The 17674-nt window shown below is 38.5% G+C and overlaps 1 protein-coding gene across 4 annotated transcripts in view; it reads right to left on the bottom strand.

Annotated features, from left to right (window-relative positions):
- DYNC2H1 (dynein cytoplasmic 2 heavy chain 1) overlaps positions 1-17674 on the bottom strand; it is a 342976-nt gene that overhangs the window by 221227 nt on the left and 104075 nt on the right. For all 4 annotated transcript variants that reach the window (XR_006208595.1, XR_006208596.1, XM_042959288.1 and 1 more), the window contains exons 56-60: positions 8600-8713; positions 6827-6987; positions 5416-5539; positions 4466-4587; positions 1483-1569 (exon numbers count right to left, since the gene is read on the bottom strand). Coding sequence is in view for 2 of the 4 variants with exons in the window: in XM_042959288.1 (XP_042815222.1) it covers positions 1483-1569; positions 4466-4587; positions 5416-5539; positions 6827-6987; positions 8600-8713 (608 nt within the window). In the remaining 2 variants the exon portion in view is untranslated. The remainder of the gene's footprint in view (positions 1-1482; positions 1570-4465; positions 4588-5415; positions 5540-6826; positions 6988-8599; positions 8714-17674) is intronic.

Genomic DNA, 17674 nt, shown 5'->3' with positions numbered 1-17674 from the left:
TTTTTGGTTTTTTTCTCTGTAAGTTAATATATATAAATATAAATAGAGATCATTGTTTCCTGTATAGAGAAAAAATAGTTTTCAACCTGATGAATTTCTTTCTTGGTACAATAATTTGTATTTCTTCCACAAAAAGAGAAGCAAAATGTAACACACCACTTAAAAAAAAAAGCATGCAATGGGGTGCCTGGGTGGCTCAGTCGGTTGAGTGTCCAACTCTTGATTTCGGCTCAGGTCGTGATCTCGTGGTTTGTGAGTTTGAGTCCCCATGCCGGGCTCTGTGCTGACAGTTTGAAGCCTGCTTGGGATTCTGTCTCTCCCTCTCTGTCTCTCTCCCTCCCCTGCTCTTTCTCTCTCTCAAAAAAAATATAAAAATAAACTTTAAAAATTACAAAAAAAAAAAAGCATGCATTTAGAAAAGTTTTAGTCTTGGGGTGCCTGGGGGGCTCAGTTGGTTAAGCATCTGACTTCGGCTCAGGTCATGATCTTGGGGTGCTATGTCTGTCTGTCTCTCTCTCTCTCTCCCAAAAATAAGCATTACAATTTTTTTTTAAAAAACAAAAGTTTTAGTCTTATAAAGCTGTAAGCAAATGACAACATACATAATATTTAATCACATATCCTCCAGGTTTTTAAAAAAATTTTTAATGTTTATTTATATTTGGGAAACAGAGAGAGAGGTGGGGGGGGGGGGCAGAGAGAGGACACACAGAATCCGAAGCAGGCTCCAGGCTCTGACCTGTCGGCACATGAATCCCGAGATCATGGCCTGAGCCAAAGTCGGATGCTTAACCAACTGAGCTACCCAGGCGCCCCCGATATCCTCCAGTTTTTCAATCTTCACAATTTTTATAGGAAAACTGTCCTACAGTTGTTAGGATACCCACACCAGTATCTTCTATCCTACAGTCGAGAGCAATCACATGAGGCCAGAGGTACAGAAGAGGTTTTACAATCAATAATAGTCATAAATGGTCCTGAAACTTAAGTACAATACTGCATAAAGGAATATTTTTCTCAACACTAAAAGGCACAAAGTTAAGAGAAGACAAGTTTTTAAATGTGATCGCGCAGCCTCAAGAAGATCACCAAATAGGTTGGACTACAGCATCAGTCAAAATAAAGGAGCCTGAAGCCCTAAGTCTGGAGACTACAGATACACAGATACCAATGGAAACCCGGAGCATGAAATTGCTATGTTCTGTCCCTCTCGTTGGATTCCCCCGGGCTCAGCAATGTCTACAGGGACCAGTCCACAAATGGAGACCCCAAATATGTTTGCTCTTACCAGAAACATTTTTTTTAAGAAGAATACCTTCTACATTATTTCATATGCTTCCCCATTTTAGAGTAAAAAATCACAAAAAGAAATGAAAATAATGATTATAACTAAGCTTTCCAAAATTGAAAAATCAGTTGAGATATGTTCTCGAATACACACAATGCAATTTTTTTTCAAAATACATTTTAAACTTAACTTACTTCTCTTTGAGTTCTGATACTTTCTGGCCGACAGAATTTAGAAGTTCTTCTAGCTTCCTTTTTCGGTCTTCAGTTTTCTTCAAATTTCTAAAACAATTCAATTTTATAAAACTTATTCTATTTTATATATCAACACCAGCAGAAGTAACACCTTCATATCCCTCCTAAAACCCTACCAATATGGAACCAAGGGAATAGAAAGAAGATATACATGCACACAGATAAAGAGAACAGAAGAGCAAAGTACTGCAGTGGAATAATTTCAATAATTTTGAAAGGTGGTAACTGACATAACGGAATGCAAAAAGCTATAAGTTGAGTAGGTGCAGGAAGAAAAGTCAAAAAGGAGAATTCCAAATGCTCAGGAATTGTGGACAATAGGTACTTAGAAGACAATAGAGCTAAATATAGAGAATTTTCTACTAGTCGATATAATAAATACATCAACCTCAGATTCCCTCGCCCGCCGAGAAGGGACTATCCTCTTAATACATCCCAGAAAGGCAAGCTTATAATCCCCACTCACTCCCTTCCACTCCCATCTAGGCAGAAAGTGTGAAGACTCTTCTAGAGACATGACTTACCTTCTCCCCTCAAAAATTCCCACAGTAGAGAGTCAAAGCATAAGTGACTCTTAAAAACTGAGAACAAACTGAGGGTTGATGGGGTGTGGGAGATGGGTATTGAGGAGGGCACTTTTTGGGATGAGCACTGGGTGTTGTATGGAAACCAATTTGACAATAAATTTCATATACTGAAAAAAAAAATTCCCACAGTATCTGAGAGGTTGTCCTGTAATGACCAGTGCACACCGCTACGCTCTGCTGGGCATCCGTGCTTCGCACAAATCAAACACAGACTGTAAGGTGTCACACCCCAGCACCCCCAGCGTATCTGATTCAGTAAAGTCTGGATAGAGCTCAAAAATGTGCACTTTTAACAAGTGTCCAGGTGACACGGACACTGATAGCTCAGGGATCACACTTTGAGAACTACTACAATAGAATAAGGCCTTCAAAATTGTGAGACTAAACCATTTCTTGCCCAGTACTATAAACCCAGTCCAATTACTGACCAGACAGAACAGCGTAACACAGATAATTTTAGACATGCAGGATCTCAAAACAGTTTTCATCCAATACACCCTTTCTAAAGTGCAGGATGTATCCTAGAAAAATGAAGGACAGAACTAAGAAGGACAAGGACCCCTAATAAGACAACACGTCAGAAAAGAGATTCAGAGAAACAGCCAGAATCACAGTGAAAAGAGGTCCCCACAGATGGGAGCAGCAGCCTGGGGGAAGAACTGGTCCATGTTGGGACAGGGGGACAAAGGCTCTAGAAGGGATAATACTAAGAAAAAATACATACAACACGTAGATCCCAAATATGCTTTAGCGTCTGATAAAAAGATTGTGGATAAATATGTGATATTAAACAAACAAAAAAAACCCCAATCAATGGAAAAAATGAGGAAATTATTAAGAATAAAAGATGTACAAGAAAGGAAATATACACATAAAATATATGTCTCAGCTGTGAAAAATATTCATATACACAAAATAACAAATATTTAACATCATTTATTAAACAAAAATCTGTGACAAACTAACACTAAAATGTAATATAATTATACTGAGAAAATTAAGATGTTGAAACTGCTAAAATTCTCTTTGCCCAGAATAAGAATAGATGATGTCAAAACTCATCAGTCAAGAACATAACATGGGAATACAAGCTGGTGCAGCCACTCTGGAAAACAGTATGGAGGTTCCTCAAGAAACGAAAAATAGAACTACCCTACAACCCAGCAATTGCACTAGTAGGCATTTATCCACGGGATACAGGTGTGCTATTTCGAAGGGGCACATGCACCCCCATGTTTATAGCAGCACTATTGGCAATAACCAACGTATGGAAAGAGCCCAAACGTCCAACTGTGGATGAATGGATAAAGAAGATGTGGTATATGTACATATGTGTGTGTGTGTGTGTGTGTGTGTGTGTGTTATAGTGTGTGTGTATATATATATATGTTGTGTATATATATATATGGTGTGTACATGTACAAATATATATATATATACATATATATATATACACACACATACACACACACATATATACATACAATGGAGTATTACTCGGCCATCAAAAAGAATGAAATCTTGCCATTTGCAACTACATGGATGGAACTGGAGGGTATTAATGCAAGCAAAATTAGAGAAAGACAAATATCGTAGGACTTCACTCATATGAGGACTTTAAGACACAGAACAGATGAACACAAGGGAAGGGAAGCAAAAATAACATAAAAACAGAGAGGGGGACAAAACATAAGAGACTCTTAAATATGAAGAACAAACTGAGTGTTACTGGAGGGGCTGTGGGAGGGGGGATGGGCTAAATGGATAAGGGGCATTAAGGAATCTACACCTGAAATCACTGTTGTACTATATTTTAACTAACTTGGATATAAATTAAAAAAATAAATTTAAATCAACAAACAAAATGCTGACTTAGGAACAATAGCCAATTAAAATTTTAAGCCCCAAAGTATATAGTTAAATTGTCCCCCTACTCAGACAGTCTATGCTTTGAAAAATACATATGACACATTTCTTAGAACTTAAAAGAAGAAAAGAAATTCAAAAGCCCTAAATTTCCAAAACCTACTTCCTGTATGTTAATATTACTCCTTCCCCAAACCCAAGCTCTCTGTGGAAGAACCTCTCCCAACAATACACAATGGACAAGGGAAAAAGAGAGTGGGTCCTACCCTCCATCAGCTTCTAATTGTTTTGTTTTGCCCTGTTTAGTATTTAATTTTATATAATTGACCCATGTTGTATGTTTTAATGTTGCCAGCTGCCTTTTTAGATGTAAACAAGAAATGAAACATAAATATATCTGAATAATTAACTCAGCCATTAAAATGATGAAAATAAAGGTCAGACTTATTTCTATTTTATATTTCACTTACGATTCTAATGTTGCCTGTTCAGTTTCCAAAGGCTGGATCCGTTCCAAGACGTGGGAATACTGGATGTTTGCTTTAACCCATGCGGCCAAAGGAGCCGCCGCAGTACTGGCTCGCTTCGCGTTCTGAAAAACCCATCACGAGTTATCCAGCACCCAGACTTAATTTCAAATAAAAGCAAAGCTAATTCTAGTCTGTCTTATGTAGGCCTTTATTTAATAATTTATCTCCCAAAATAAAGTGTTTGGCTTATAGCTAAAATAACAATAAAGTGTTAATTTCTAATGAAATTACCTTGATAGGTAATCTAGAATTTTTGCTTCAGAGTTAGTGATTTTGAACCACATAAATCTTTAATATAATGATATTTTATTGACAAAAGTGTTCCATTAGCCACATGCCTTATTATAAATTATTATAAATTATTATGTCTGTCCACAATGATGTTCAAGCATCAATTCTTCCTCCTCTGTACATGGGACACAACTTTATTAGAAAAAAGCAATTCGGAAACCATTGCTATTAGTGCCAGAGACAATGCACATGACACGTTGAATAAGAGATCTCAAAAAAATACCGGAATCATGTAACTGAACCTATTCACTGAAAAGAGACACAAGAATCCTAACAGAGATATCTGGTCTTATCTAACAAATACACAGGAAGAAGGAAAAGCAGACCAGGCAAGTTGGAGGTTAAGAAATGACAGACTGAGAATTTACAGCACAAAGATTCAAAAACCACTTAAAATAAATGTGCACCCCAGACCCAACCTGGATTCCGGTCCACCCGTTGGTAAATGCTTCTGACACGTAACATCTACAGCTTATTTTTTTTTAACTTTTAGTTTCCAGGCAATATAAATAACCAATAACTTAAAGTTATCACATTTTAACAAGCAGAATATTATACAGTATGGAAAAGGAATTGGCAGAATAACTGTTAACAATTACCTTTGAATCAAAAGATCCTTTATTTTTATAAAGAAGTTCTTCAACACTGTGTCTTATCTCCTTTGGAATATTTCGTGCATCAAAGGTTGCTATGTCGTCTCTCACACCTCTTTTCGCAAGGAAACTAAAATTACAGCATATTACTTAAAGTGAGGCTACATAACATTTGCTATTTCTGATGAGCATACCAACGTCACAAAATGGTACATACAATACGTTCAATCTGTTAGTTCTCAAACAACAGGGTACTAATGTATCCCAGCTTCTAATGCAGTATCTGTCGTTTCTATAGACGACAAGGAAGAGCTCCAGGAAGATCCACCGCAGCCTTTCCTGGGTTCTGTGAACAACTTGGAGCAGTGAAATGAAGGGGTCACAGTCCTTTCATTTTACCCACATCCCTTTCTGAGAACCGCCAGGTACGTGCACGTTCTAGGAGATGTCAGAAAAGTTCCTGACTCTTTTCTAAGAAAGGTATTTTCAGCTGTGCCCTCGACCACATCCCCTTCCCATCTCTAGACAGGAAAGGACTCTACTGTCAACCTCCATGCTACCGCGGACCACGCATCGGAACAAAGCCCATCATGCTGTTGCAACGTAAGCTCCGGAGCTATCTGGCTGCATATTTAGTTCTCACACAGCCTCTTCTCTTCCAGCTCACATCTGTACTGTTCCGGGGCTCCCGCCTCCTGTTTCTGTCCTCTGACCCTAACAATAGTGGCTATATTTTCTTCGTCAGTGAATCACAGTAAACACAATGCTCTGTAATGTGTGAGGACCAAAGAAGTGTATTTACTGAGATGTTCTTCAAGATTTCCAGGCATTCCTTTCTCCTCTTTGGACACTTAAAATAATCCCTTATTATGGGTAAAAACATAGATGTTGCATGATTTTATAAATTATCTTGAAATATGATGGCAAAGTGTATACCAGGCAATTAATGAAACAGTGTGAAAAGCAACAAAAGAAATATTTAAAAATACGAAGGATGGGGCGCCTGGGTGGCTCAGTCAGTTAAGCGTCCAACTTTGGCTCAGATCATGGTCTCACGGTTTGTGAGTTCAAGCCCCGTGTTGGGCTCTGTGCTGACAGCTCGGAGCCTAGAACCTCCTTCGGATTCTGTGTCTCCCTCTCTCTCTGCCCCTCACATTCTCATGCTTTCTTTCAATAATAAATAAACATTAAAAAAAATAAAAAAATAAAAATATGAAGGATGGGTGCCTGGCTGGCTCAGTCAGTACAGCATGTGACTCTGGATCGTGGGGTTGTGGGTTCAAGCCCTACACTGGGTGTAGAGATTCCTTACAAATAAAATCTTTAAAACTAAATGAATAATACATACATACATAAAAATGTGAATGTGTACTTCATAGGGGAAATAATAAAATTCTTCACAAATTCAAAAACTTACCTTTTCATGCTCACCCAAGATGTATCAAAGATCCCCATCAGCCTTAAAACACCCTCAAGAATGTCTCTGATGATGTCAGGTGGCATGCGCAGTGAGCGAATTTCTGAAAGAGATTCTGGCTTGATGTTTCCAACTGCTAGTTTAGCTTCATTGACTAGAGGCTAAAAAGACAAAGGGCTTTATTACTTTCAAAATTATGTATATAAAAATCATTACCTCTTTACAAATTATTGAATATTTGTCATTTTATTAAAAATAACTGTAGGGGGCGCCTGGGTGGCTCAGCCGGTTATGCATCTGACTTGGGCTGAGGTCATGATCTCAGGGTTCCTGAGTTTGAGCTTAGCATCCAGCTCTGTGCTGACAGTTCAGAGCTTAGAGCCTGCTTCGGATTCTGGGTCTCCCTCTCTCTCTGCCACCCCTCCCCCACTTGCACTCTGTCTCTCTCTCTCAAAAATAAATGTTAAAATTTTTTTTAATAACTCTAGTTACTAATATCCTTTTTCTTCAAATATCAAAATGCTTTAAAACACACAAAATACAAAATCTTTAAGTTCTTACCACTATAACTGCAATAGTCTAATTTAGAAAATTCAATTTGTTTTGAGACAATTTGCTATTTTTTCCTTCAAAATTTTATTTAAATTTTAGTTAACATGCAGTGCACTGTTGGTTTAAGAAGTAGAATTCAGTGATTCATCACTTACACACGATACTCAGTGCCCATCATCAGGTGTCCTCCTTAGTGCCCATCTCCCACCCACTCCATCAACCCTGTTTGTTCTCCATCATTAAGAGCCTCCTGTGGTTTGTTTCCCTGTCTGTCCCCCTCCCCTCCCATACTTTCTTTTTTTTAATGTTTATTTATTTTTGACAGAGAGAGAGAGAGAGACAGAGCATGAGCGGGGGAGGGGCAGAGAGAGAGGGAGACACAGAATCAGAAGCAGGCTCCAGGCTCTCAGTTGTCAGCATAGAGCCCGACGCGGGGCTCGAACTCACAGATCACGAGATCATGACCTGAGCCGAAGTCGGATGCTCAACCGAATGAGCCACCCAGGCACCCCATCCCCTCCCATACTTTGATCTGTTTTGTTCCTTACATTCCTCATACTGGGAAGTCATATGGTATTTGTCTTTCTCTTATTTCACTTAGCATAATCCACTCTAGCTCCAACCACATTACTGCAAATGGACAATTTGCCATTTTCAAGAGCCTCCTTATATTCTAAGATAAGCTGGCTAACCTAGTGAGGAACCAAAAAAAAAAAAAAAAAAAAAAAAAGAGCCTAAGACTTTGACTTGATTTCCCTACAATGCATTTTTCTTCTCAGACAACACGGCTTGTGAAAAACAAAGATGGTTTTTGATGACTACTGGTTCATTCACTGACTTTACCTGGTGGACCCTCCATCTTGCTTTTCTTCTACAAATAATACCCTGATTGAAAGCCACAGTTGGTAATATTGTTAGAAAATAAGTCAAGAAGTAATGTTTGAACTCCTAGACACCACTGGTAGTCAAAAATGGCTCTTACCATTTTTCGGGTTTTTTTTTTTTTCATGTTCATTTTTATTTTTGACAGAGAGAGCATGAGCAAGAGCAGGGAAGGAGGAGGGTCAGAGAGTAAGAATCCCAAGCAGGCTCTGCACTGACAGCACAGAGTCGGACATGGGGCTCGAACCCACGAACCGTGAGATCATGACCTGAGCCAAAATCAGACACTCAACTGACGGAGCCACCCAGGTGCCCCACGAAATTTCCTTTGTAGCTTACCTGTACTTCTTTTAACTCATCATCAATTTTGTTTTTTCTTTCTTCAATTTTAACAACTTCTTCTGCTATCTTGTGCTTCAGTCTTTCAAGTTCTGTCTTTTGCTCACTAGCATCCTATAGAAGTATTTATAAGGCATTCCAATTAATTTTAATGCACTCAATATTTAAAAGCATAGTATCAAAATAAGTTACTTTAAAATAACATCTTCTATTAAATACTTTTGTCATGTTAATTGACATAAGAGTTTCTAAAATGCCTGGGAAACCAAAGATATAATTTACTGTATATTTATCATCAGGAGGTTTCTCTGCTTTACTTTAGTTTTTTCTGAATAGCAAAGCAATAAATGCTATTTATATAAAAATCAACTCAGAAATGCATAATGTATAAAATTATAATACACATTTAACACTTGCAATAAATAACCCAGAGAAGTTAGTACTATCGTGTTCATTTCATAAACTAAAAACAAATTCTTCTATAATTCTAACAGTAAAGACTAACTCTTAGGGACTAATTACATTATATTGCAAGTTTGTGTTTCTACAGTTTTAGACAAAAATTAATTGAAATCATGACAATAATACGATGGCGAATAATCAACAAAAATTACTACAGATTCAAAAAACACTAAGTCATGAACTCTTTGTTCCTGAAAGCAAATATCAAGGGTCCCACCTACATGAAAATGCTATGAATCGTTGTGAATGTCCGTATTTGGTTTATCTGTACTAACTGAAAATCCAAAGAGGAAATCCGTCAAGAAACCTTTGACAAGCGCTCGCCTCAGTGGTTCTCAACTCGATTACAATCACAAGGAATGTCCTGTGTTCTATTGCCAAATATATTGAAATAGACTGGATGCAACTGAAGCACAGAACTGTTTAAAGACTTGTCAGGTGGCTCCAATCCGTGGCCCAAACTGAGACTCACTGAGGAGTGGACCCTTGCTTCCCCCTGCCCTTCCTGGGAGGCACCTTCCACACCGGCTCAGGTGGAACTGTCCCCGGGCCACAAGCCTTCCCACCTGCACATCTCCCCCTCGCTGCTCAGGAGGAAGTCGTTTTCTCCACCTCCACATAGGAGCCGCCAAAGGCCCGGCTCATGTGTTGCTTGTTTTATTAGCCTACTCTACCAACTGGAGGTTCTCCCTATTGTGAGATTTTATAGCATTTATTTCTTGTTTTTCTTATGTCACAAACCAAGAGCTCCAAGCTTTGGAAATTACACAGTTGGATACTTAAGCTGTCTGTCCACAGTACCTTTTTATAACAGAAAATGTCAGCTATTCATAATTAAGAACAATTACCAACTTACGAGATGCGCAGTGATTCTTTCTAGTCTCTGCTAGGCAATACAATTAGCCACAGTCTTAGGAAAACCTCTTCTAGGAAGGGCCCAAACAGAGAAAGGGCATGGCGGCCAGCGTACCCGTCTCCAGCCCACTAGTGTGAGACCACACAGGCACACAGTGCTATGGCCCTCTAGTAAACACACAGTTACCAACACTATTATCCCCTACAGAGCTTTCACTTTTTTCATATTCCAAATTACTCTTTAAAGGTAAGTATTTGACAGACTTTTTTAAACAATAAATATAGCTGGCTGCTTTACAAAAAATATCCGTATTAATTTGGTTCCAAAATACCCTGAGGAAAAAAACATGCTAAAGTTTTATAATATGAAAATTACATTTGATTTTCCTATTACATTACTCACCAGGTCAGGTACTCAATAACATTATCTTGGAAACATTGAATGTGTACATAACCGTCACGTTTCTGGAAATGTTACTGCCTTTGGGAATGACCACATGCATCAAAGATGGTCTTAACTGGACCACTCGGGACCTTCCAGACAACCCTCCCATGAAGCTCACACCCCCACAGTCCATCCAACCCTCAGATTGCCAGTGAGGATGAGCACACTTAAGAAGAAATCTTCTTTATCATGCTACTGGAAGTCGAAAGAAAGCTGGAGTAGCCATACTTCTATCAGACAAACTAGACTTTAAATTAAAGGCTGGAACAAGAGATGAAGAAGGGCATTATATAATAATTACGAGGTCTATCCATCAGGAACAGCTAACAATTATAAATATCTATGTGCCAAATATGGGAGCCCCCAAAATATATAAAACAATTAATCACAAACATAAGCAACCTTATTGATAAGAATGTGGTAACTGCAGGGGACTTTAACACTCCACTGACAACAATAGATCATCTAGACACAGGACCAATAAAGAAACAAGGGCCCTGAATGATACATTGGATCAGATGGACTTGACAGATATATTTAGAACTCTGCACCCCAAAGCAACAGAATATACTTTCTTCTCGAGTGCACATGGAACATTCTCCAAGATAGGTCACATATGGGTCACAAAACAGCCCTTCATAAGTATAAGAGAATTGAGATCATACCATGCACACTTTCAGACCACAATGCCATGAAACTTGAAATCAACCACAGGGAAAATTCTGGAAAACCTCCAAAAGCATGGAGGTTAAAGAACACCCTACTAAAGAATGAATGGGTCAACCAGGCAGTTAGAGAAGAAATTAAAAAATATATGGAAACAAATGAAAATGAAAATACAACAATCTAAACGCTTTGGGATGCAGCATAGGCAGTTCTGAGAGGAGAATACATTGCAATTCAGGCCTATCTCAACAAGAAAAATCCCAAACACAAAATCTAACAGCACACCTAAAGGAAACAGAAGCAGAGCAGCAAAGACACTCCAAACCCAGCAGAAGAAGAGAAATAATAAAGATGAGAGCAGAAATAAACAATATAGAATCTAAAAAAACTGGAGAGCAGATCAACGAAACCAAGAGTTGGTTTTTTGAAAAAATAAACAAAATTGATAAACCTCTAGCCAGGCTTCTCAAAAAGAAAAGGGAGATGACCCAAATAGATAAAATCATGAATGAAAAATTATTACAACCAATCCCTCAGAGATACAAGCAATTATCAGGGAATACTATGAAAAACTATATGCCAACAAACTGGACAACCTGGAAGAAATGGACAAATTCCTAAGCACCCACACACTTCCAAAACTCAAACAGGAAGAAATAGAAAACTTGAATAGACCCATCACCAGCAAAGAAATGGAATCAGTTATCAAAAATCTCCCAACAAATAAGAGTCCAGGACCAGATGGCTTCCCTGGGGAATTCTACCAGACATTTAAAGCAGAGATAACACCTATCCTCCTCAAGCTGTTCCAAAACCTAGAAAGGGAAGGGAAACTCCCAGACTCATTCTATGAAGCCAGCATTACTTTGATTCCCAAACCAGACAGAGACCCAGCCAAAAAAGAGAACTACAGGCCAATAACCCTGATGAATATGGATGAAAAAATTCTCAATAAGATACTAGCAAGTCGAATTCAACAGCATATAAAAAGAATTATTCACCATGATCAAGTGGGATTCATTCCTGGGATGCAGGGCTGGTTCAATATTCGCAAATCAATCAATGTGATACATCACATTAATAAAACAAAAGATAAGAACCATATGATCCTGTCAATCGATGCAGAAAAAGCATTTGACAAAATTCAGCATCCTTTCTTAATAAAAACCCCCAAGAAAGTTCAGGATAGAAGGAACACACTTAAACATCATAAAAGCCATTTATGAAAAGCCCACAACTAATATCATGCTCAATGGGGAAAAACTGAGAGCTCTTTCCCTGAGACCAGGAACATGACAGGGATGTCCACTCTCACTGCTGTTGTTTAACATAGTGTTGGAAGTTCTAGCATCAGCAATCAGACAACAAAAGGAAATCAAAGGCTTCAAAATTGGCAAAGATGAAGTCAAGCTTTCACTTTTTGCAGATGACATGATATTATACATGGAAAACCCGACAGACTCCACCAAAAGTCTGCTAGAACTGATACATGAATTCAGCAAAGTCGGAGGATACAAAATCAATGTACAGAAATCAGTTGCATTCTTATGCACTAATAATGAAGCAACAGAAAGACAAAGAAAAGGATCTCATTCAGAATTGCACCAGGAATCATAAAATACCTAGGAATAAACCCAACCACAGATGTAAAAGATCTGTATGCTGAAAACTACAGAAAGCTTATGAAGGAAATTGAAGAAGGTACAAAGAAATGGAAAAACATTCCACGCTCATGGATTGGAAGAATAAATATTCTTAAAATGTCAATGGGGTGCCTGGGTGGCTTGGTCGGTTAAGCGTCCGACTTCAGCTCAGGTCATGATCTCACGGTCCGTGAGTTCGAGCCCCGCGTTGGGCTCTGTGCTGACAGCTCAGAGCCTGGAGCCTGTTTCAGATTCTGTGTCTCCCTCTCTCTCTGCCCCTCCCCTGTTCATGCTCTGTCTCTCTCTGTCTCAAAAATAAATAAACGTTAAAAAAAAAAAATTAAAAAAAAAAAGTCAATACTACGCAAAGCAATCTACACATTCAATGCAATCCCAATCAAAATTGCACCAGCATTCTTCTCAAAGCTAGAACAAGCAATCCTAAAATTTGTATGGAACAACAAAAGACCCCAAATAGCCAAAGTAATTTTGAAGAAGACAACCAAAGCGGGAGGCATCACAATCCCAGACTTTAGCCTCTACTACAAAGCTGTCATCATCAAGACAGCATGGTATTGGCACAAAAACAGACACATAGACCAAGGGAATAGAATAGAGACTCCAGAATTGGACCCACAAATGGATGGCCAACTAATCTTTGACAAAGCAGGAAAGAATATACAATGGAAAAAAGACAGTCTCTTTAACAAATGGTGCTGGGAGAAATGGAAAGCAACATGCAGAAGAATGAAACTAGACCACTTTCTTACACCATTCACCAAAATAAACTCAAAATGGATGAAGGACCTGAATGTGAGACAGGAAACCATCAAAACCCTAGAGGAGAAAGCAGGAAAAAAAACCTCTCTGACCTCAGCCATAGCAATTTCTTACTTGAAACATCCCCAAAAGCAAGGGAATTAAAAGCAGAAATGAACTATTGGACCTCATGAAGATAAAAAGCTTCTTTACAGCAAAGGAAACAATCAACAAAACTAAAAGGCAACCAACGGAATGGGAAAAGATATTTGCAAATGACATATTGGACAAAGGGCTAGTATCCAAAATCTATAAAGAACTCACCAAACTCCGCACCCGAGAAACAAATAAGCCAGTGAAGAAATGGGCAAAAGACATGAATAGACACTTCTCTAAAGAAGACATCCGGATGGCCAACAGGCACATGAAAAGATGCTCAAAGTCACTCCTCATCAGCGAAATACAAATCAAAACCACACTGAGATACCACCTCACGCCAGTCAGAGTGGCCTAAGATGAACAAATTAGGAGACTACAGATGCTGGAAAGGATGTGGAGAAACAGGAACCATCTTTCACTGTTGGTGGGAATGCAAACTGGTGCAGCCACTCTGGAAAACAGTGTGGAAGTTCCTCAGAAAATTAAAAATAGACCTACCCTGTGACCCAGCAATAGCACTGCTAGGAATTTACCCAAGGGATCCAGGAGTGCTGATGCACAGGGGCACTTGTACCCCAATGTTTACAGCAGCACTTTCAACAACAGCCAAATTATGGAAAGAGCCTAAATGTCCATCAACTGATGAATGGAGGAAGAAGTTGTGGTTTATATACACAATGGAATACTACGTGGCAAGGAGAAAAAACGAAATGTGGCCTTTCGTAGCAACATGGATGGAATTGGAGAGTGTTATGCTAAGTGAAATAAGTCATACAGAGAAGCACAAATACCATATGTTTTCACTCTTATGTGAATCCTGAGAAACTTAACAGAAGGCCATGGGGGAGGGGAAGGAAAAAAAAAGTTACAGAGAGGGAAGGAGGCAAACCATAAGAGACTCTTAAAAACTGAGAATAAACTGAGGGTTAATGGGGGTGGGAGGGAGGGGAAAGTAGGTGATGGGCATTGAGGAGAGCACCTGTTGGGATGAGCACTGTGTGCTATATGGAAATCAATTTGATAATAAATTTCATATAAAAAAAAGAAGAAGAAATCATCTTTTGGGGTGCCTGCATGGCTCAGTCATTTACGTGTCTGGTTCTTGATTTCACCTCAGGTCATGATCCCAGGGTCATGGGCTGGAGTCCTGCATAGGATCCACACTATCAGAGTGGAACCTGCTTGGGATTCTCTCTCCCTCTCTCTCCAAAAATAAACAAACAGTAAAAAAAAAAAAAAAAAAAAAAGAGAGAGAGAGAGAGAGGACAAGGAGAAAAGCAGTAAGAAAAGATATTTGGGAAACATAAGGTCGCATCAAGTATCCTATGAGAGCTAAGTGGAGGCAACTCAACAATGACACAAACCAACAAGAAAGCACACTGCCACAAGCAGACATTCAGAGGTTGAAAAAAAAAACCCTAATAATATGGTCACAGAAATGAAAAACTAACAGGAAAATTAGAAAATGAAGAATTTTAAAGGAAGTGAGCAAAAAGAGAAGAAAAAAGGTGAGAAAAGGAGAAAATTAGCGAACAAGGCAGGAAGTCCAAAGTGCAAGTAATGGGGATTCTAGAAAGTGAAGACAGACAGGGAGGTACAGAAGCACCATCAGAATAATGTAAGGACACTTCCCTGAACTGGAGGACAGAAGCGTTCTGGTGCAAAGAATCCACATTGTGTCCAACACAGTGAACGAAAATAAACTTGTATCAAGGCAGATCATGTCACTTTCAGAACAATGAAAACACAAATCTAAAAAACCTCAAGAGAGGAAAAAAGAAAAAGATCACCGCAAAAGGATCAGAACTTAACCTAACTTGGAGAACTTCAGTCACAAGAGAAGTTGGAAGGAACTGGAGTAACACTTTCAATGTCTGAAAACAAAGGGATTATATTTTCTTCCTGACCAATGATGTTGAGCATCCCTTCATGAGTTTACTGGCCCTTCTTCTTTCACACAGGGTACCTTCAAATATTTTGGCCATCTTTAAATTAGATGTTTTGTTTTATTATTATTGTGTACATCATGGTTTCTATTTTGGATACAAGTGATTTATCAAATTTATGTTTTGTAACTAATTTCTCCCAGTCTGTGATTTGCCTCTTAATTTTCTTCAGAGCTTTTTTCACAGAGCCTAAGTTTTTAATTTTGATAAGGTCCAATTTATCAAATTTTTTCTTGTTCTATTTTAGTATCACATCTAAAAAATCTTTGTCTCATCCAATATCTTCAACATTTTCTCCTGTTTTCTTCAAAAGTTTTATAATTTCTGGTATACATTTAGATCTACGATCCATACTGAGTTAATTTTTATACAAGTTTAAGGTAAAGATCTGTTTTTTGTTCTCTTCCTGGATATCCAAATATCATTAAAAAAAACAATCTTTTCACCATTTAACTGGCATTTTGTATAAAATCTATCAACTATGTACACATTCATCTATTTCTGACCTCCATAATGCTCGAGTGACCCTGTAGGAGTCATTACACCCATGTCATGCTTCCTTGACCACCACAGCTCAGTAGTAAGTCTTTAAATCATAAGTCCTCCAACTTTATTATTTTGTGAGTTTTTGTGCCATTTACTTGTATTGAAATTTATACATTAGTCTAGTGACTATTGAAGTTAATTAAAAGAGACATTAGACTTGCAGTAAGGTTAATAGTCACCAACATGAAGATGGACAAACATACATAAGACCTAATCAAGGAGGTAAACGAACAATTCAGTGATTCATTAAAGGTAAGGATTGAGGGGCACCTGGGTGGCTCAGTTGGTTAAGCGTCTGATTTCAGCTCAGGTCATGATCTCGCAGTTTGTGAGTTGGACCCCCACGTCGGGCTCTGTGCTGACAGCTCAGAGCCTGGAGCCTGTTTTGGATTCTGTGTCTCCCTCTCTCTCTCTGCCCCTCCTCCACATGCACTGTGTGGGTGTCTCTCTCTCTCAAAAATAAATAAACATTAAAAAAAAAAAAAGTAGGAATTGAGAGAACAGAAGTCCAATATAAGTTTTCAGTTCTGTCTTGAATAATTAGCTATAATGTCAGTAACACAAAAAATTACAGAGGTTGGCAAGGATGCAGAGAAAGGGGAACCCTCTTGCACTGCTGATGGGAATGCAAACTGGTGTGGCCACTCTGGAAAACAGTATGGAGTTACCTCAAAAAATTAAAAACAGAACTACCTACATCCCAGCAATTGCGCTAGTAGGTTTTTACCCAAAGAACACAAAAATACCAACTCAGAGGGACACATGCACCCCAATGTTTCTAGCAGCACTATCGACAATAACCAAAGTATGGAGAGAGCCCAAGTGTCCATCACCTGACAAATGGATAAAAAAGACGTGGTTTATGTATACAATGGAATACTACTCAGCCATAATATTCATGAGACTTCTAAGAAGACACGTTTACTAGAACACTGCATATTTTAGTCTGAGGCCAGGATGAGGGAGTAGGGCTGAAGGATAAAAACGATGAATTTGGTGGTAGTCAGTACAGAGTCGGCAGGAAAGAGGCCAAGACAAGAACACCCTGAGAGGGCGTGCAGACACAACCCACGACCTGGGCAAAGAAGACTTTCAAAGAAATCTCCTCTGAAAGGTTCAACCGTCAACAAAGGTTCATTGAAGACAATGGCAGAAAGGTGACACCATCAAAACATAACCATGAAAGTATAAATGAAATGAATAAAGACTTATTTCTTAAATCCTGAAAATATTAAAGGCAGGAGGAAAAAAATCCTTGAAGCCTGAGGAGATAATTTTAAGAAAAATAAAGACATACAACAGAGGGTGAACAAATAAAATTGTTTACAGACACATCTACGCCAACCTAAAATGTTTATATTTGCATATTTATAGGGTTTAGATAAATTAGTGTATGGTGAATTGAGAAAAATATAGTTACGATTTTAAAATAACATGGGAAACTGTATCACTCTTTCCAAAAAGCTCAGTGTTTAATACCATCAGTGTGACTCAGCAGACAAGAAGTATTTTTTATATCCACATATGTAGAAATGTAATTTCTCCCGGTACTGATCAAGTGGAAATGGTCTCCCTACCGCCCGCATCTCTGCGC

Source organism: Panthera tigris, chromosome D1 (assembly GCF_018350195.1).
Source record: "Panthera tigris isolate Pti1 chromosome D1, P.tigris_Pti1_mat1.1, whole genome shotgun sequence".
Classification (NCBI taxonomy): domain Eukaryota; kingdom Metazoa; phylum Chordata; class Mammalia; order Carnivora; family Felidae; genus Panthera; species Panthera tigris.
Note: the sequence above shows the minus strand (reverse complement) of the source record. Positions and strands in the feature narration are given on the sequence as shown.